The sequence below is a fragment of the Erpetoichthys calabaricus genome, chromosome 3 (genome assembly GCF_900747795.2).
Source record: "Erpetoichthys calabaricus chromosome 3, fErpCal1.3, whole genome shotgun sequence".
Lineage (NCBI taxonomy): Eukaryota > Metazoa > Chordata > Cladistia > Polypteriformes > Polypteridae > Erpetoichthys > Erpetoichthys calabaricus.
The window spans coordinates 193,167,033-193,188,242 of NC_041396.2; the positions used below are offsets into that span (position 1 = coordinate 193,167,033).

Consider the following 21,210-nt stretch of genomic DNA (forward strand, 5'->3'; position numbering starts at 1 on the left):
AGAAGTATGGGGATCATTTCTTTATTTTGGGGAAGCATATTTAATTTTACAACAGAATTACTCAAGTTTCCCTCTAAACATTATTACAGTGTTCAAGGCTTTTATGAACAGCCTATGCATAAAGCATGTTCATACATCTTCAAACAAAATATAAAAGTAAAACATTAAAATTATTGCTGTTTTATCCTGGATTTCCCCAACTGATTCTCCAGATTTAATCCATTTGATGACTCATGTTACAACTTTTTGTTGTTATCACTTTAATGTATATACAATATACAGTATTTTCTTTCCAGTTTTTGTATCTTAATATTATTTACACCATGTTCAGTTTCCTCGAGTTATTTTTGGTGTTATAATTTAATTACTGGCTGCGTATCAGCATATCTACAGACATAGTTTCTTTATTTCTATTTCTATTACCCACACACCTGTTTCCTCATTGGTTGTACATCTTCACTCTTCTTGACAGAGTGATCACAGCATTTATTTGCCTCAATGTGTTTTAATGCAATTGTTATAATTTTTTTCTGATTCTCTGTAGTAAATTTTAACATCGTCTTTTTAGTTTATTACATTATCAACTTTACATATCACTCACTCCTATTGCTGTGGAAGGTCTAATTTACTCTTTATATTGATTAACCTTGTGTATTTATTGTTGTTTTCAATACATTTTCCTTCTTTCAGTAATTACTCCTTTCACTTTTCTCAGTTGCTTTGTTTCTGATGTTATTTATGTTCTACATATTTAATTTTAAGTCTATCAAAGCTCTCTTTGCTCTTTCTAAAAACACAGCTACAAGTATTTTTGGTATGCAGTACTGTCTATTTGTACTCTTTCTGTGGGTAAAAACATGAACATTTTCATTTTCAAGCTCAGCTCCCTATTACCATGTCAGATGCGAAAGAGGTTCAACAAAAATACTTATTTTGCATGGTTTTTTTTTTGCCTTTTTAATCTTTGTGTCATAATGCTTCTAAAGAAAGCTGTAGCAAACCACTAACCAAACAAATGAAAAACTTCCTCATATCCTTATATGCAAACATTATTTTCATGGCACAAACTAAGCCTAGATGTGTGCCCATTCCTTCAATTAAGCTAGCGCAGGCATTTTTAACGTGGGTTTAAGAAACTGAAGTATCCAGAGAAAACCCACAAAAACACTGGGAGAATAAGCAGACTTCACACAAACAGTGACCAGGCTGCAATCTGAACATCGCACTCCAGGGCTGTGATGTGGCAGCAGTGACATCCTGCCAATACCTATCACTATAATCTCTTTTTCTAGCTACGTAAGTAATAACAAAGGGAGTATGAAAAACATGAAGAGACCACCACAGTTAACAGCTTATTAAGATGTTTGTTCATCAATCAGCCAGGCTGACCCAATATTTCATCCAGCTGTTTTTTTACAGCCTGTAGATGTCCTCCTTAATATCGAGGCTTTACATTAGCACATCTCGGGGACAATTCTGTTGACAATATTTACTCAACCATACTGTAGTCACCTTAGCGATCATATACTTTCAATATGACCCCATTTTATAGGTCAGTCCATAAAGACTGACCATGGTGAATAAAGGAATGAAGGAACAATGTGCACGTCCAGAATGTAAGTATATCAGCTGCTACAGTGTCTAAGACTAGTAGTTACCCGCACCTTTCATTTTGTGGTCCATACTGTAGTCCTCATTCCCTTTTTTAACATTTGAGCACTTACGTTGGAGCATTTAATGAGGTGACAATGTACTAAAGTGATCCTGACCCTGTATGGTGGAAACTGCAGAGGATTGTTTGGTCATTTAAAGTAAACAGGATTGTAAAAGCAAGTGGTGGTTTCAAGCTAACAAAATTTTTCACCCTATTCGTCAGGATGACACTCTGCTTCAAAGCATCAGCAGTGCTGCATAACAGACACGAGCCTACCACCTGTAACAGACAGTCTGGCAGTTACAATAATGACATATTGTATGTGAACTATCAGGCTTGTAGTACTTTCTTAACGCTTATACATTTTTAGGTTTTGATGGGCTTTAACATAAAATAACATTCTCAAACCAGCTTAATCCAATACTTGGTTGCAAAGGGGCTGGATTCGGGCTCAGGGCAGTAGACACATGTATAAATGAACCCTGAACAGTGCAAAATCCAGTTAACACAACCTAACATAACATACAGGGCCATTTCAAGAAGGAGTGGGTGGAGTGGTTGTGAACCATCTCCGCTGTTTGCAGATCAGGTATGTCCTCTGGTCTCATCAGATCGCGATCTCCAATGCACACTGAAAAGGCTCCTAATACTATTAATAGCTTGTTCTCTGCAGATCAGGGGTGCCCCCAAGTACAGGAGTTGAAATACCTCAGGGTCTTTTTCATGAGTTACAGTAAAGGTGATCATATGATTGACCTGCACATCAATGCACTGGCAGCAGTACATTTGGAGATAAGTAGCACCTATCAGCCCAGCTCAGAATGCTGTTATGATAATCCTTAAAGCACAAAAAACATGATGATGACAAAGATGATGATGATAAAGTGTTAAATCATACTATTCAGACAAAAATGTTTCCAAAGAAATTCCCTTTAATTCACAAGATGGTGAAAAGTTGAGTTGTTGTTCTTTATTGCCAACAAAAAAGCTTAAATGTTAGTGAAAATCTTCAGATATGCTACCATTTAACATAAATTAATTGATTACTGAGATACTGTATGAGGATTTGCTAGTTTGTCACTCATGTAAAACACTAGGGAGCCAGGGTGGATTTATTTAATTTCTTTCATGAAGCATTTGTTGGATCTCTATTCCAGTTTAAATGGTCATTTTTAATAATGTATTTTTGTATTATCAAATTAAGAAAAAAGTATAATGCAAACTTTTTTGTTACACAATTTCATTTTTTGTGTGTGTACATTTTTTTTATTTAGATATGCCATTAGTGTTGTGGGTACAAATGCAATGTTCTATCACAAAGTTGAAAGATTTTCAGGTGATATGCACACAGTCTTAAAAGTTTTGGTGTATAAAAAGTTGAAAAGTCACCAATATCAAAAGTTATTGCCTCTTTTCTTTATGTCCTCAAAGTGTCAAACTAAAAATGTGGAATCTTTATTTTAGTTTTGTATACAAGTGAATAATGAGCAGTCTGTTTTGCATTGCTAATATACATGGGTGAATGCTGCTACGACTAGCTCACTAAATCATATTTTAGGGGCTGATGACCTGACTGCTGTGCCAGCTTGGCAGAATGTATCTCCTGTATGGAAAGAGGAACAAGTTGATGCTACTGTGATCCCACTTTGCACTGATCTACTGGCACATATTATGAACAAGCACCAGAAAGAAAGAAAGAAGTGTAACTCAATTGTCTTTGTCAAAAAAAAAAGTGCAAAGATTGTTCTTTTCTCTGCAAATAGCACGAGTTGTTCTGTCTGCAGAAGTGTCAAGAAGATTTTGAATGAGAAGGACTGAATTAGGGTTTGTATTGAATACTTAGTTGAGTTTTTTTGTTTTGTTGAGTTCATCAATGAAAAAAATAAAAACTGAACAACAAATGGTAATATTTGACAGGACTTTTTTGGTAGTATTGAACAGTGTTTTCAGTGATAGTGACCTTTCAGATATAAGCTACCATTCTTTCATACTTACTGTATATCTCCACCTTAAACCATAGATCCATACATCTATTAATTCATTCAGTGGGGACCCATTAGAGCAGCAGCAGCATTGAATGAGATACCAACCCATTACATGTCCACCTCACTCATGAGAGGATCCACACATAACTCATGTAAACAAGGGATAAAAATGGAAAACCTGTCTTGACTGCACCAAAATCTGAACACAAGTCTCTGGAGCAACACTGCACAACTATATTGAGCAATCCAATATACAGTGGAACAAGAAAAACACAAAAAAATGTAATTGAGGAATATAAAAATAACCAGCTATTACATACAACATTTTAAAAGAATTTTTAAAAATGGTACAAACATTTTCTACAAAAAGGTATGGCAAAAACATTCTGACAGCTCTGGTCATAAAGCAGGAACGTGTCATGGACAGGATACCAGTCCATCGAGAGTGCACTCACATCTTACAGATGTTAGAAAAAACTAGAGTTCATTTACTGTGCTGCATTTCCATAAGCAAAATATTTTCCATATCTCAAGGTTTCATATTTTTCTACAACAGTATACAACAAAATGTTGCATATGTGATGAAATTTCATTAAAAAGCTACTCGTTATTTTCTATTGAATTCCAATTCCAGATCACAACACAATGATCTCCAGGATGACTTTTGTCCTTCCAGAAATTAATATATGGCAGTACAAGAACCAATGAGTCTTCATGCACCACTAAAGAGAAACCTGACAAGTCGTTTCACTGTTTTCCTCCAACAGGAAACTGTGAACTAAATGGTAAGCCAACTGCAGATTAGTCACAATTTTGCTTTGAGATTTTTCACCATTTGAAGACAAAACTGCATTAAAGTGCTAATCACTCAGAAAACACCTGTTTATTAGAATGCATATAAAAGCTTTTCTTTTGCAATGGTCAGCCAGAAGTGTTCAAAGGAAGACAGACTACATGTTACAATGTACTTGTGAGTTCAAAATTGAAAACATATAATTATTAATAGCATCTTTTCTACACTTGTAAATTTACACCAATAATATACCCAGAATGCAAGTGGTCATTTTCAGTAAAAATAATACATAAATATACAAAACATTTCTTATGCCTTCTGAGATATAGGAATATATCAATTTGCAGCAAAAGAATTTTAAAAATATATCACAGTTTACACATTTCATTGAATATTTGGTTAAGATCCAAAAACAAATTCATTTGAACAAAAATACACACATATCTGGAACTACACAACACAAAATGCTGTTCATAAACCCATTTATCCATTAACAACATCTGGTTAGCCTCATATAAGGGAAACAAAACATATTCAAGCAGCACCGTGTGTAAGGCCAGAATCAACCGTAGCTGGGGCGCCAACCCATTACACCCGACTTACTCTTACTTAGCCCGTTTACAATCACCAGTCAATTACAATTATTCATACAAGGGGAACAACATCCAGTCACAAGTAACAATGCGGAGCTTACACAGGTTTCACAGATGTCATACAAGTTTTCTCTTTCACCTTTCTCTTTTCCCTGCCCACAACTCTTTCAATCTTTCAATTTTTTTATTGGGGTCCTCTGAATTTTTGTTTTTAAAACAGCTTCAAGGTCACCATCTGTTTCCTCCCAAGCACTTCCACTCAACAACTCTTCTAAATATACCGTAATATATGGTATAATTACCTATAGATATTAAGACTACAGCTATGGCACCAGCAGCACAACAGCCTACCACAATTTCTTAATCTCCCTACTGTGTAAGTACTGAGTTGCAACCTGTGACTTCAGTTATCCTTGTTTTAAATGATGATTTGCACATGCTAATCTTTAATCTTATATGTTTAAAATACAGGCTGAAGGAAGTGAGTTAGCTTAGTGTTAAACAGCTGCTAAGAATAGCTCATGGTAGAAGTGAAATCCTAGAGCCAAACTAGGAAAGACCATAAACCTAGTCACCAAAATGGATGCATTCTCCAGAAGGAGTCTCGATTATTTGTCTTATTTTTATGCAGAAGCAAAGAGGGGGTTACTACAGCAGTACAAGTCAGGTGGTATTCCAAAGAGCCTCTTTTAAAGTGATATTCCTGATCTGGAGTTAAGAATTCAAGGGCTGGCTCTTGGCACAGACTGATGCAATTACTATGCAATTAAAAGCAGCCATGAATAAAGATGGCAGAAAAATGGATAATTCAGTGTAAGGATTGTTCAAACATCTACCTTAGCAATATAATATGTTTAAATATATTGGTCGAAAGGTGTTTTTGGAAAACATTTAAAAGTTGTACAACTTACAGCAAAATTAAATTATTATCAAACTAAAACATATTTTAAAATAATTCATGACCTTCAGATGCTTATGGAAAATAAAAATTTTTCAAGTATGACAGAAAATATTTTAAAGTATTAACATGTTCAGCATTAGTAACAAAAAAATAGCACAGATGGGATAGACAGAGAAAGAAAATAGTATTTTATAACTTTTTCTACACAAAAAATCAAACTTTAGAACTTTGATTACAATCCACAGTTTTTAAAAACAATACGTTTAGCACTAAAACTGAATTTTCAGCTTAATTCCACTTCATGACTGAAAAGAATTTGAGCTTCAAAGCTACCGTAACAATGTGCAAGATATTTTCAAAAAGAGAACATCTCAGTCGTTTGATTACACAAAATCTACTTATAAACTTGACTGCTACACTATGACTATATACAACTATTTAGATAATATGCAAGGACCAGTTCACCTTTACTGGATTTTTTTATTGGTACATTTTATGAAAACATGAAGATTCACAGATACTCACGTCAGAACGTAGTTGACGCTGACGATACAGTGAGGCCTTGAAGATCTGCTATTATGTACAATGGTAGCATAACTCTGCACCCACACCCATCCTCCATGTTTTGACAGAAATCTGTAGTATTTGGTTGTCACTTGTCCTTTAACCAATACTAAAAATAAAAAAGGTTTGCAAAAAAAAAAATAAAAATACAGAAAACTGTGAAATATTGTTAATCCTGATTAAGACCCATTGTGGTATCTTATACAACATACTTCAAAAAAAGAATATACAATTCTAAAAAACATATGGAATACAAATGTTGTATGAAACATATTATAATTACTGGAAATTAACTTAGTAACTCATATATATCTGCTAATAAGAGACTGCTTCAGAGGAAGGCTATAAGAGAGACAGCAACAAGGTCACTTGAATTAACTGGATGACATAAGAAATTCCTCACAGTACATTTGGTAAAACGTATCACTATTAGTGTTTTTGAAACATGGACACCCCGATTTTAAGCTGAAGAAAGTACGGCCACATTTAAAAAAATATGTCCCAATACTACAGAATAAATAATTAGCACTCACGCAGATGATGGGCACATCGCAAGTGGAAAGTGTCACATCCATGGACATGATGGTACAGTGTTTTTTCTATCAAATCTTGAGGCTCATAACCCGTCAATTCAGCCACCCTGCAGTTAAAAAAAAATGCAGCATGATGCATTCATGAAAATCCATTTATTGCAAGCATTGTTTAAATGCTATCTGTAAAGGTATTAGCTGAGGTTTTTAATCCCTATTGTATTACACTCATGCCTAGATGTGCATGACTCCATGCGTGTGCAGGTTGAGGTACCTAACACATTATAACTAACATTAGAACAAGGAAATGTACAAAAGTGGTTACATCTGAAAACCTTTAAGTATGTGTGACTAATAACTTACGGCCACATTTTTGGATGGGTGGTATCTTTAGAACTTTTTTCGTTTGTGAAATAATTGCCAGTTTGCTGAAATTGAAAGATCAGAGTGAATGTTGGATTTTATTTTTGAAGGTGCTACATATGAAAATTTACAAGGTCTGTTGTTGAGTAGAATAAAACAAGATCAGCAGCAACCGTGGAGAGGAGATCAGTTCAGTGTTGAGCACACACACACTCACATCCACAAAGACGCGCAGTACTAGACAGAAGTGGAGCCTCCAATAAACAGGCATATTTGTTTGGAGAAAACCAATGTGAAAACCAATGTACGGTACTCTGGAAAAGGCCACCAAATATACTCATATATTTAGTGGGAAATTAATGCTAGATCTGAAAGAGACAGTTAAAAGTCTATAAATGTGCATATGCCTTTGCATGTATGGATGGAATTACTGGACAAAAAGCTGCCATACCTCCCAGTGGTGTCATTTAAGTGTGATTAACAGCAATGACTAATAATTCATTTGTGGTGATAAACTTTATAAGGAAGGGAAATCTAGTCTGTTTTCTAGGAATTGTAGTAAAGTGTACATACATAATTGTTCAATCATAAGTGTTTTTATAGGGTAAGAAAAATCTAATTGGAAAAACACTAATATAGTATTCACCGGATGTGTCTCAAGACAACAGTTTTCAACACTAGTGGGTTGTTCAGTAGAGCCATATTTATAGCACTTTCATATTTAATCATTTTCAGGGGCACAGAAATACACTGGTTCGTTACATGCATACATTGCCACGCTTATATAAGGATAAGGTTACAAAATCACATAAAGGTTCTTCCTACGAGCGTGATAAAGACTTCTTTGAAAAGTTGAACAGTTGCTTTTGTAACCTTTCTATCCTGCCATGTTTACTGGCGTCTACAAAAGGTTTTTTAGGCAACTACTAAATAAGCTGACTCTCATAATGCCCAAATTGTAAAGTTGTTGTGCACAGAAGTAAACAATAAAGTATTGCGGGGATGAAGAATGTAACTTTAAGCAGCAGATTGTTTTGTGAATTAACCTTTTTAGAGTATAAGTATAAAATGTTCAAAAAGCAATGGAACTTTGAACTCTATAACTGGTGTTCCTTGGCTTTGAACCTTAGTGCCCACTCATAATCCTCTCAGAGCTGCCATTTTGGGAGTATCAAGCCTGCATATAACAATAGATGTGCTTTGAAAATTGATTGATTTCCATCTAGTTAAACCGCTTATGTATACTATTGTATTAAACAAATGCAAGTACCTTCAGAATAGTAACCCTTACACATAACATCATAACCCACCTACAAGGGTTCTGTTAAAAAACAAAAGATTTACAATGTAGAAGCCTGTATCTTTAAAACAACAAATGCTTTACATTACCACATGTACTGCACATTTCAATTTCTGATTTTATATGAACCAATAACACATTTTACTGTGACAAGAGTTTAATTTCTGTAATACATACAAATAACACTTTGAATTCCATTCTCAATTTAGACAGAAAAGCACTATGGTAGCGCTTAAATATGTTATTGACTATAACCAATACATAAACATGGCTGATTTAATTCAGTCTAAGAAAAAAAATGAATTTGTAATAAAAGGTACATAAAGGAAAGCGATTAGTACAAATTTACAGTATATGAACATTGAAAGAAAGTTAAATAAACTATAAAGAACTGGGGAAAATGTGTGTAAAGAGAAACACTACATACCTGGAATCTAAAAATATCAGCTTCATATCCAGGCTGGCACGGAACATAAACATATTGCTATGCAGCTTAATTTCTGTAACAGCACTTGGAGGCAAAGAATGGCCAACAGCCACTAAACCCACATTTTGATAGCATCCGTCAAAAGGTGACATGTCAAGGCTGTACTGACGAATTTTCAAATAGCCACTGCAGTGAATAACCTCAAAAAGAACAAAGTAAAGAAGACAACAAATAAAATAAATAAAGCAAATTGGAACAAATGCACCTAATCCAAATATATTGGCAAATATCCCATATTGCACACAACACCTTATTTTCAAACCTAATCACTGTACTACTGGATTTTCAATTGTAACGTTTTATACTGCTATTTCCGATAGCAAATTTAGAACTCTTAATAACATGTTATTCAATATTTTACTTATTGATAACGTTTAAAAAGGTACAACGGCCATGTTGCCTGCAATGAACTCAAAGGCACGAAAACACATAACTATAAGCAAACCGATTTAGTATGCACTTTGCAAAGTTGCGATTTTTCGATTGCTTGTTATCTCTTTCCTTTACACGTTTCATAAAACTGTTCATTTCTTAAAATGAGTTTTACACTCACCTTGTAACCGCCACAGGTCAAGCCTGCGTTCCTTTTGGCAAGAACGCATTTCATTCTCAAGAAAAAGGAACGTTCGATTTCGTACTCTAAAAGGGAAAACAGCGCAGTATTACACATACATACAAGACACGTGTGGCCCAAGGGCTTAATGCATGCAATGGGCTAATGTGGTACCTTGAAGAAAGTGCGAATGGTATGGCTGATGCGCCGTGAGGACTGCTGTCATCTCATCGTGATCGGCTGGGTGGATGTACTCGTAAATGCTATTTCCGGTCAACTCTACCTGTTGAAAATGCCCTGCGTCATTTGAGTAAACAGACCGACAAGATCCGAACAGACAGACAGACAGAACAACGATAGATAGATAGATAGATAGATAGATAGATAGATAGATAGATAGATAGATAGATAGATAGATAGATAGAACCAGTACATCGCTGGTTCCCCTCTAAGGTTTTTGCTTGTACTTGTCTTCAATAATTTCCGTCGTACAAAAAGATTTGTTTCGTACCTGTGATAAACCCAAATGCACAGAGGCCGTCTCCGAAATATACATAATCTTCCCGTCAGGTGCAACTACAAAAATAAATCCATCCAATGTCTGGAAAAATAATAAGAGAAGAAATCGTAAGATCTTCAAAAAAAACCCAAACTAACTTACATTTTTATTTATTCATTTTAATAGTTCACCTTATTGTTCTAAACATGAGTTCAAGTATACTGTCTCAGTTGTGTGTAGTTTGATAAATTACGGTTTTGCTAAGAATAATCATACAATGATGCTAAGGTGAATATTGTATATTTTTACTGCATATATTTTACTTTTGTATTGCAGCATTCGTCCACTACATTACGTAAAATATCGTCGGAAACTGCAGAGAATTGACCAAGATTATTTTTTAACTTTAAAAATGCAATACTGTTCAACACCTTTTGCTGTATATAATATATATAATTTGAAATTTGCGTTATAAGAAATGAATGACAGATTTAAAGAAATGCGAACTAAAATAATCCAATATCAGTAATGTACACTGCAGAATCAACAACAGTCCCCCACTGTTAATTCTGATTTTAGTCAGCGCTGAGGGGGTCACTTCGATTTGAGTGTACCTGTAAGAGGTGAGATCCCAGTTCACGCCCCACATTATCCAGTGAGCTGCTCCGCCCGGGGTGGCCCCACGCCTCTCCGAGTCCTATAGAACAAAAGAGATCGTTATTAAAAAAGCTTTGCAAACTAGATGTGCCGCTTTTGGTTTAACATATATTCGCTAAAGGTCATAAAATGTATGTGACAATTACAATACGATTCAACGATTTCCAATATTCCATATCACGTCGTTTTAAAATGTATTTTTTTACACACATTTCGAACATGTATTTAAATGCCTGTGGCCTTTCCCTGTTGAAAGTTTGCCTCTGTATGTAAACTCTGCGTATATTTTCACAATTACCATTTGTTATGTCATATATAGTATAACTGCAGTTCTCATCTTGGCACGCGTTTCGTTTTCGGATTATAGCACGTTCATTTATGTTTGCTATATGTCCGTTTTATTTTGAAGGTGAAGATCTACAGAATCAAACTTCCCCTTCAGTTTAGCAGCGCTTAACGCGACAAACACGTAACTTCTCAAATGCTGCACACTGCACGCAATCCGGAGCCTCTCTCAAAACAATAGCACTATACAACTTTTCCACTGCTACCAGAGAAAAAGGCTAGAAAAAATGAATGCTTGGCACACTTTCACGTCGCTCAGTTTTTAATTAATATGCAAATCCATAGAAAAAGAAAATGATCTGAACAAATAAAAAAATAATTGTTCCTGATATTTAAAATTAGTCAGACACAGATTTAGGTTCTTCGCACACAAACACAATTAACAAAGTTAACGTTTAAGAATGCGGAAAATTTTATAATTTCTGGGCCTTCTACAACAAATATCTACTATTATTATTACTACTACTCCAATAGATAGATAGATAGATAGATAGATAGATAGATAGATAGATAGATAGATAGATAGATAGATAGATAGATAGATAGATAGATAGATAGATAGATAGATAGATAGATAGCCCTTAATTGTTTCACTCGACATGAGGTTCAATTATTTCAAATGTTCATATCTCCAAATAGTATAAAAATGTATCAACAGGATCCAAGGGGGAAACTACAACGCTTTAGCTCTCAATGAGACAATTCTCACTGTTACTGACAAAATGGAGTATTTTTTTTATCACTATAGATTTACTTGCTTATTTCTTCTGTATTGCGGCAGGTAAACATCCATTTTATTTATAATTTATTTCCTTTGATAATATAACTTTTGATTTTCCAGTCAGCTATATTGTGACCAGAATACATAGAAATTATGACCAGCCTTTCTGCCTGAACTACGTAAGGCTGAGCTCATTATCAGAAGTGACCTGCTGCATACCTGTTCTGTTTCTTTATATTGCTGATGCAGTTCCTGCCCTTTGATTTTAGTACTAGTATACTGTAAATGAGTGGTCGGTTGCAGTAATGTTTGTATGCAATTATACTTTTGACATTTGTTAATATTTAAAACAACAAAAATACGTTTGCGTTATTAAGTTAAATAATATATACTATATTAAATAATATTAAATATTAGCGCACACTATATACAGTATATTACCAGACAAAAAGGCTAAATCAACATATAACAAACAAGCCTTAGTCTTTTGAAGACTCTTACATTTGAGAATACTCTTAAGTTTAATTAATGAAAAGTGTCGAATTCTAAACGGTCTTAAGAAATGAGACCGCTTTATTTCATAACGATTTATAGGTGCGGAACATAGGAAAGCTTTGGTAATTTATGTGGCCCCAGATAATTTACATATTTTCATTAAAAACATGTCTATTATTTCCTGAGCAAAAAACACTTGGAAAACGACATTTTCGACATGTTAGTAGCGCCAGATATACGCTAATGGTGAGCATTTCTTCCAAAATAGTCACCGAAGACGCCTCATTTGTACACTCGGTTCTCGGGTCGCTCTTTATTTATGAGAAACAGATTTTCCGAAATTCGCAATAAAATATACCTTAGAAAAAATGTTGATTACTGCATCAACCAAGACTAAAACGTAATTATTATTAATGTTTTGCTTAAAGGAAATTAAAATAAAAGTACAGTAGATGAACACTCCCACTTATACCGATTCTGACACACATAGCCAAACAAATGAAACGCCTTTATGGATTCGACATTTCATCAGTAGGAGCAATAATCGAGAATCTACCCTACAAGTCCTATAATCCTTTTAAATGTCCAATAACTGTATTTTATTTCAACTCTAGAAAACTAGCCATCCTTTAAGCGTTATACTTGAAAGAACGAATAGTTATTTGATATCACATTGCTTCAATGATAAATGAACAACTTTGTAGTTATTTTTATGACTAAAATATATACATTGAAGGAATCCAACATCAAAAGAGCTTTACATTTTCAAATTTAAGACAGATTATTTCCACCTGCTTGTCAATGAAAGAATGAAAGTATATGACATTTATTACCGATCCAAAGGGCTTTGCAGCCTCAGTCGTTTTCTCTCAATAAATCTGTCAAACGGAAAGCCAATAACATATTAAGAATAAACATTTTAAAGGCCAATTGTAGTTTATACGAGAAGGCAGTGCTATAAAGTGCCCGGCTGTTTGATTTTAATTGTTGTTATAACAACAACGGAAACAATAAACACCGCAACAATTCAGCACATCGTTTACATCACAAAGATTAGCATTAATATGCCGTAGCTGCCCAAATGCCTATAGTTGCTCTAATTCGATTTGTGGGTCAAAAACAAAAATATGAACTGAAACAGGAACACACGTATTATCCGCATTTCTCAGTGTAAAAAGATGAGTAAAGTTATGCTGTCATATAGATGTAGCCACCAAAATGTCAATGAAGTTAAAAAAAATCAAAGTTAAATAAGCATTAGGATAAAGGCCGGTAAACAATAACATTGAAGTAGTCGCGCGGCTGCTATTCGGTGCCTACAGTTAGTTGTGCAACATGTTATATCTCATTTTTAAATATTTTAACATTAACAGTAGTTTTGCTGAAACTGAAGAGGCACATATTACATGTACAAGAAACTTGATTTGGAAATCAGGTCTGTTCTTTTGGCGGCGTTTAAAAAAGAAAGTGCCGGATCAACATTTTAACAGCGTTTTAATCCTCAACGAAAATAAGTTATATATACAATTTTATTAAACTTATTACCAGAATGTAATTTGACTGTATGTGATGACAGAGGAATCGTTACCTCTCCATAAGCCATGGTGTACATCGCTATGTTTTCTGTACCATATGTTCTTCTAACAGTTTAGCCCATTTGGAAAGGAATGGGAAAACAATCTTAATGATTTAATGAAAAACACACATGTTCATCTGCCGTGGAGAACATAACATAGTCTTCCAGGGGGGTTGCGCCGTCACGTCCTCAGCTCCGTTTCTTTATAACTGTTTATGCTCTGTAAATCTAGCATAAGTAGCAATTTATTTCGTAAACTAATACCGCCATTCACAGAATCCTCTGAATTATGTATTAGCAGTTTGTTTTACCATATGCTCGCCTCGGGCAAAGCGGCGCAAAGACATTGCATTTATTTATTTCCAAAGGCTGTGCCTTCATTTCAATCATTAATAATAATAATAATAATAATAATATCTTTAGTATGAGATACATTAGAAATAATAGTGGAGGAATAGCCATTGCTCTTTTGGTTGTTAGGTTGTCACTCCCAGGACTATGGTAAAATCTCATTGCTTTTAATAATAGTACAACGGGTCCGTTAACCATTGTTATGTCCTTGGTGATAATAATAATAATAATATTATTATTGTTATTATTATATTATTATTATTAGGTTCCTCATTCAACCACAGACGGATTTTTTATTTCTTCATTTACCGCGATGTAAAGACAATAAAGAGCTCCTGATATGTGTTCCTTCAGAAACTTTACGTAATTACGGATATCATAACTATTCACTAATACATTTTGGAAGTACGTTATGTTTTATCACCATTTTTATTCTACGATAGGTAATGTACCCGACTCATTTGTTTAGAACATGTGCATGATAATGCATTAGGCTTTCGCCGTTAAAGTCATAAACACAAAGAAGTTTAGTTAACAATACTTTTACTTGAAGAATGCTGTTACAGTATAAGTCAAATAAGCCTATTGCTATTCAAATAAAAGATGTCCTTGAATTAATTCGGATACGTGACCTTGTAGCTACTTAGTTTTAACAATAACAACAACAATAATAATAATAATATGTAGATTAACAAGAAGAAGAGGAGGAAGAAGAAGAAGAAATAACTACCACGCTTAAAACAAAAGGCTGCAAGTTTTTTCGTAAAAAATATGTTGCCCTATAATTTCACCGTAATGTTTTGAATAATTGTAACTTTAAACCAGAGGTTCATAATCCCTGTTCCAGCCAACTTTAATGTTATCATTATTACACTGATGCAGACGTTGAAAAGAAAAATGAGATTTGTATTAATGATAATTTCACGATTTACATAAATTTCGGAAATTAATGTGTTAAGTGTGAAAAATAATATTGTATGTTACCCATTATAACAATTGAAATAACACTGCTAGACACATGCAATGTTCTGTCAAATCGATTAGAAACAATAGTACAGAAACTGAACGACCAAACGGACAGATGCATTGCACAAGTAAATATTATAAACAGTATGTGAAAAATTAAATTGCAACAATCAGAACATTTAAAACAATAAACCAAAAAACAAAAACACATTTTTAAGTTACTATATAACAGTGGCACGATGAGGCAATTTTAATTTAGTGTAGGTTTTCAGTGATTCAACAACAAATATTTTAGAAATCTTTTAATTCCAAAAAAGGACGGCACGGCAAGTGAGAGAGTGTTCTGGGTTCGAACTCCATGGACTGCCGAAGTCTGTGTTGGGTTGTCAGGTTCTCCCCAGGTGTGATGTCTTTTCCTTACTCTTCCTGAAGAGTTGCATATTAGTGTGATACGTAATTCCCAGTTATACAAAGTATGAGTGTGGGAGTGTAAGTGAATGAGTCCTAGCGGACTACCGTTCTGTTCAGACCGTTCCCTGCGTTTCGTCCACAGTGCTGTCAGGATTGACTTCAGCCTCAGCGACCTTAACTAAACCGAACGGATTTTAGTATAATTTTTAAAAAGTCTCTTTGGCAAAATACTGACACAACAATTACAGTATATCTTTGATGTCCAGTTAAGCAAACTAAAATGAATAATAACACAAAATTAACACGGGGGGTTATGGTGGCGCAGCGGCACCACTGCTACCTCGCAGTAAGGAGACCAGGGCTCATGTCCCGGGTCTGCCCTAGGCGGAGTTTGCGTGTTCTCCCCGTGTCTCCCTGGGTTTCTTCACACAGTCCAAAGTCATGCGGATCCTAAATAGGCCCACGTGTGTGCTTGGGTTGTGTGTTCGCCCTGAGATGGACTGACGCCCTGTCCATGGGACTTTTCCTGCCTTGCGCCCTTTGCTATCCTGGGTAGTCTCCGGCTCCCCCCGCAACCCCATTTAGGAATAAGAAGGTTAGAAAATGACTGATTGACAAAAATAACAAAATTATACCAATTAAGTATTTGTTTTAACAGAAGACAGTGGCGCAGCAGTGCTTAACTTCCTGTGGCAAAAGTCCTTTGACATTCCTCCGTTATTTTTCCTGAATCTGTACCTGCCGTTGTTGACCTTAGATGTGGCCCAGGCAGATGAGGAGGAGCCTCCTGGCGTGTACCCCTCTAGCAGTGCACTGTAAAGGGGAAGATGGAGCCCCACCGCTGTCTGTCAGACTTAATGGAGCGGCGCAGTCTCCACACGAGTGGCTGCCGTGGTCCCCGGCGTGCTCCTCCAGTCACTGGCGGCCCGATCTGCTGTGCTCAGCTCGCCCAGATTACTCACAGCTACAAGCAACACCATATGCTTGTTCTGATCAAACATCGAGCCACACAAGCACCAATAATTGGCAGGGCTTGCCTGCAATCACGCAGAAAAGTAGCCCATTGAGACTGGAAGAGGTGGCAAATCACTGCTATTAATCCTTTTAGGAACATCGCGGTCGCTTTAGCGTGCTTTCTTTTCTCTTTTTTTTAAAGAGTGCAGGAAGACAATGAACCAGGATCGACTTTGACATGACATGCAAAGAATAATTCTATACTCCTCTCTATATATAGTAATAAAATGCTTCAAGTAAAATAATAATTTTTCACGGGGAATCGCAGTTTGCTTCAGTTTTCGTCATATTCTGCTTGCAGCATTTCTTCTCAAAGGCCGATTTTGCACAAACTAGTAAATAATTACATTTTATTTGATTGGCTGCGCGTCATTGTCAGTATGACCTTATATGGTTGATTCACAAAAGTATTCTAAACACCTGACTAAAACAATATGACTGACTGATCCTACACATGAAGTTATCTAGGGGATGTTTATGGAGTTGCGCTAGATACGTAAAACTAATACAAGTACACTTTAGAAGAAAGGAAAAACGAAACCCCCGTTGATTTATCCAAAACCCAATGATACAAAAGAAAAAAAAATAGATTTAAGGTACAATCCATAAATTGCTTGCGGATACGTTTATGCTGAGGACATCCCGTTCTAAAGTCTTGACTGCTGTAAATATATAAATGAATGGAAATAAACATCAAGACTTAGTAGGCATTTAAACCCGATTACTTTCCATTACAGGTGAAGTCTTACCTTCAGGAAAGACAATTCTCATTTTCAAGTAGCTCGTAGTAAGCCTTATGATTGAAGCTTTGTCTAACTGTGAGGTGATGGCCGAAGGTAAAGGCAGCAGTTTAGCCAGTTCATAAAACTCGCTGTTTTCTTTCTCCCGTCTTGTCCGGGCGGCATTTTTAGATTTTTCCTTCATCGCGTCCTTTAATCCTCGTAATTCTAGTACAGAATTGCCGTAATGTCCACAAAACAAAAGTAATATAGCTTACGGTATTATCTCATGTTGCAGTTGTATGAACGATTAGCACGAGTATCTATAAAAGGAGATGTTATCGTTAACTTCTACCAGAAAGGCCGGTGACTGTGATCTGCTCGTGACAGGCCAATTTTCTGCCAAGGATACTTTAAATCGGATCCTCCGAGGGTCAGATGTGTATCCGATCCGAGGTCATTTCCGAGCCGCTGGGAAACCAGACGATGATCTCTAAATCTTGTACTCATAACTGAAGAGCTGCTAGTTTCTGTGGATAAGTAGCCATATGCCATCCAGGTTGATCTAAAGGCCTCATTATATTCCACACATTCATGCTGTACAAAAATACAGAAAAAAAAAAATATATATATTAGTAGATTTTTAAACAGAAGGAAAAGAGAAAAAACGAATCGCTTTAATGCAAAACATAAACTGGAATAACATATCCGCATCATGACTTTTAAGCACAGCCTGTTCACTCCACAATGCTTTTAAAGGGGCGTCTAACGTCCCATTCTGTATTCTTCACAAATTGCGCACATATCTATATTAGAAACATAAATGCCTCAATACATCGTAATGTCAACACAAACAGAAGCATAAAGATTTTAGAATTCTTCATACTGTAATCCCGAACTTGGATATATATATTATATATTTGTTGCTGTTACATGTTGCACCAAACATTTTTACAAATCGATAAAAAAAATGATAGATCAATAAAAACACACAAAATATATAAACAAGTGCATTTACTCACACAGGTAACAACACAGTCAGCCTGCACATTTTAGCCACGTCTCATAAACCAACGTTGTGCAACTCAAAGAATGATGGCAAATATTTACCAAAATAAAACATGCTAAATGAAGGTGAAGCTACAAACTTTCGGCACGTTGTGATGGACCTGAAGGTACTCACGCTGCATGCACGCTCTCGATTGATTCAATTAAAAATATAATAGTTCTTTCTTTCTTTCTTTCTTTCTTTCTTTCTTTCTTTCTTTCTTTCTTTCTTTCTTTCTTTTATTACGCCTGGGATTCTAAAACATGCTAACAATGTTCTGTGTATTTTGAATGTACCGCTAAACGAATGGAAAAGCAATAATCTTTGTTAGAACTCACCTTAGAGAATGAATTAAGCTTTCATTTTCACTCAGTTCGGGGTCATTTAAACTGCGCTGTATGCCATGTTTACGTGTTACGTACACTTTTATTTTCAACTCTTCGGATATATTCTTTCACCTGAGAGAGCAGGAGGCGCAGTTATTGAATACACATCTGTAATTTGGAGATGAGTGTCTAAACTAGTTTCCACCCCTCCTCTCCCCCAAAACTCTCAATCTCCTTCGACTTTAGTCCCGCCTTTTCATGGCTGGGCCCTATTTACGGCTTTCGATTGGTTACTCAGCCGTCACATCAGCCGTTCCATTGGATTAGCCCAACAGTTACGTATTCACGCTTCGAGTGAAGCCGGGATTTGTCAGATAGGCTAACCTCTGACCTCCGAAGAATTCAAGTCTGAGGGAAATTGCGGAGCTGCTCACTACTTTTGACGGCTTTATGTTTGGTTTGCACGGATTTCAAATGCTTTTAAAGTACTCCGCTTTAAAGCGCGAATGATTTTGTTGTTGTTGTTAATAGATACATTTAAGAGAACGTAGAGTTTAGCATCTATTTAAAAGAACGGGTGTCCGTTTTAAAAATCAAACTATCATTTACATGTTATTTATATGCACGAGCATTAAAATAAAGAAAACATACGAATTTTGGGAACTACCACAAGATAAACATGGCACTTCATAAAATAATCAGCACTATTAGATTAGACAGCACGGCTTTCTCTCTTATGTAATATTATGCTAGGTGCTAAAACCTGTAACGACATTTTAAAATAAATTCCTGTTTATTTTGTTCTGAAAACGTTAAGGCAACAGAGTTTGACATTTCTAGTCTTTTTGATTGATAATACAATAAAGGAAACTGATGTTCTTATTGCTTTCGTTCGTCGTAGCAGCGGTAGTGGTAATAGTAGTAAACCTATCTTGGTTTTCTGCTAAGAATATGCGAAGTTCATCAGCCGTACTAAATAACACTTTTAAAAAGTTATTTTTCAAATGGAATATTGAGTATGCTAGCTGTTTAACCTTCTGGTTAAACAAATTCTGGATTTATGTTTGACCGCACCAGTTGCTTTAAACTAACAAGTCTTTAAAAGCAAATGTCTGTATTTTGCTTATTTTACTGAAATATAACTATTCAAAGCTTCCTCTCCAAAATACAGAACGTTAATTTACAGATTTTTGTTACATTTTAGAGTCCGCAAATTTAATCAGGAAAAACTCGGAAATCGTGATCTCGAATTATATTAGTATTACATGTGAATGCAGTGTCTCCAATACATATGTGTTAATAAAGATACAAAGAAAGTCACGTAAAAATCCTCTTGCGGCAAAACAAACTTTAAGATCCCAGCACAAAGCAGTCACAATTGTTTTCAGCAAATAAATGGGACGCATTCTTAAATATCTCAATTTTAAGAAAATGTATTTGCGATTTCTTGGTGGTGTGTGTGAAACTCCAAAAAGGCTATATGTTTGTTTAGCTTAGAGCACATATTGAAAGAATGTTAAGGGAGCGAGCGTTTCTTTTGTTTGGAAATTAAAATGAAATAAAATAAAAATGCAATAATTATTGTCATTGCTTGAAAGCTCTATAGAAATCCATAAATACTGAAATAGAACTGACGTCTGGCGATGCATACACACATAGATAGATAGATAGATAGATAGATAGATAGATAGATAGATAGATAGATAGATAGATAGATAGATAGATAGATAGATCAACGTGTGTGTACGGATTTGACATAATTCACACTTACCTTTATTGAATAAACTCTGCACTTGTTTGTACATACTATCTAAACCGAGCGCTACCTAATTGCATCTAAGAATCAAATGTATTATTCAGACGTAACGCATTTTCGGTCCGGTGGGAAAATAATTTCGACCACCATACCCAACAAGTCGCACACACAATGCTTCCCCAAGCAAAGAGCAAACAGGATCCGTAATTCTAACGACTGACATCCCATGTTACAAGTAACGGGATTTACATATCAGTGTGAAAGATGAGACCATCTTTCTAAAATAAGGATGTCTCCATACAATAAATGAGCCCAGGTAATATAAGGAGTTCCAAATTAGGCAAAGCTATCTTCCTTTGGGCGAGGAATTCCCCCCTCTTAATTAAGAAACCTTTCTTAAAGTGGCCTTTATGACATGTCAGTGGCGTATTCTGACATCACCGTCCTGTTTCATTGTGCTCGCACTTCCCTCGTTCACAGACAGCGCGTTCCTTCGCGAGGGTGGGAGTGGACAGCCTGCTAAAGTGACACTCACCTGCCGACACGCGCGCGTCCCCCCCACTTTGGTGGGCTCAGTCAGAACTGGCTAGGAGTGCAGCGGCA

At 35.6% G+C, this 21,210-nt stretch overlaps 1 protein-coding gene across 2 annotated transcripts in view; it reads right to left on the reverse strand.

Annotated features, from left to right (window-relative positions):
• Positions 1-19,138, reverse strand: part of sim1a (SIM bHLH transcription factor 1a) — a 48,783-nt gene extending 29,645 nt beyond the window's left edge. Inside the window, exons 1-9 of one of the 2 annotated variants that reach the window (XM_028797641.2) lie at positions 18,864-19,138; positions 17,508-18,074; positions 10,837-10,919; positions 10,235-10,324; positions 9,898-10,006; positions 9,724-9,809; positions 9,111-9,310; positions 7,024-7,130; positions 6,452-6,599 (exon numbers count right to left, since the gene is read on the reverse strand). In XM_028797641.2, coding sequence (XP_028653474.1) covers positions 6,452-6,599; positions 7,024-7,130; positions 9,111-9,310; positions 9,724-9,809; positions 9,898-10,006; positions 10,235-10,324; positions 10,837-10,919; positions 17,508-17,682 — 998 coding nt within the window. In that variant the 5' untranslated portion in view covers positions 17,683-18,074; positions 18,864-19,138. Of the gene's footprint in view, positions 1-6,451; positions 6,600-7,023; positions 7,131-9,110; positions 9,311-9,723; positions 9,810-9,897; positions 10,007-10,234; positions 10,325-10,836; positions 10,920-17,507; positions 18,075-18,863 lie in introns of those variants that run through there. The other variant, XM_051925347.1, reaches the window with a different exon arrangement.
• Between the last annotated feature and the right edge of the window lie 2,072 nt (positions 19,139-21,210).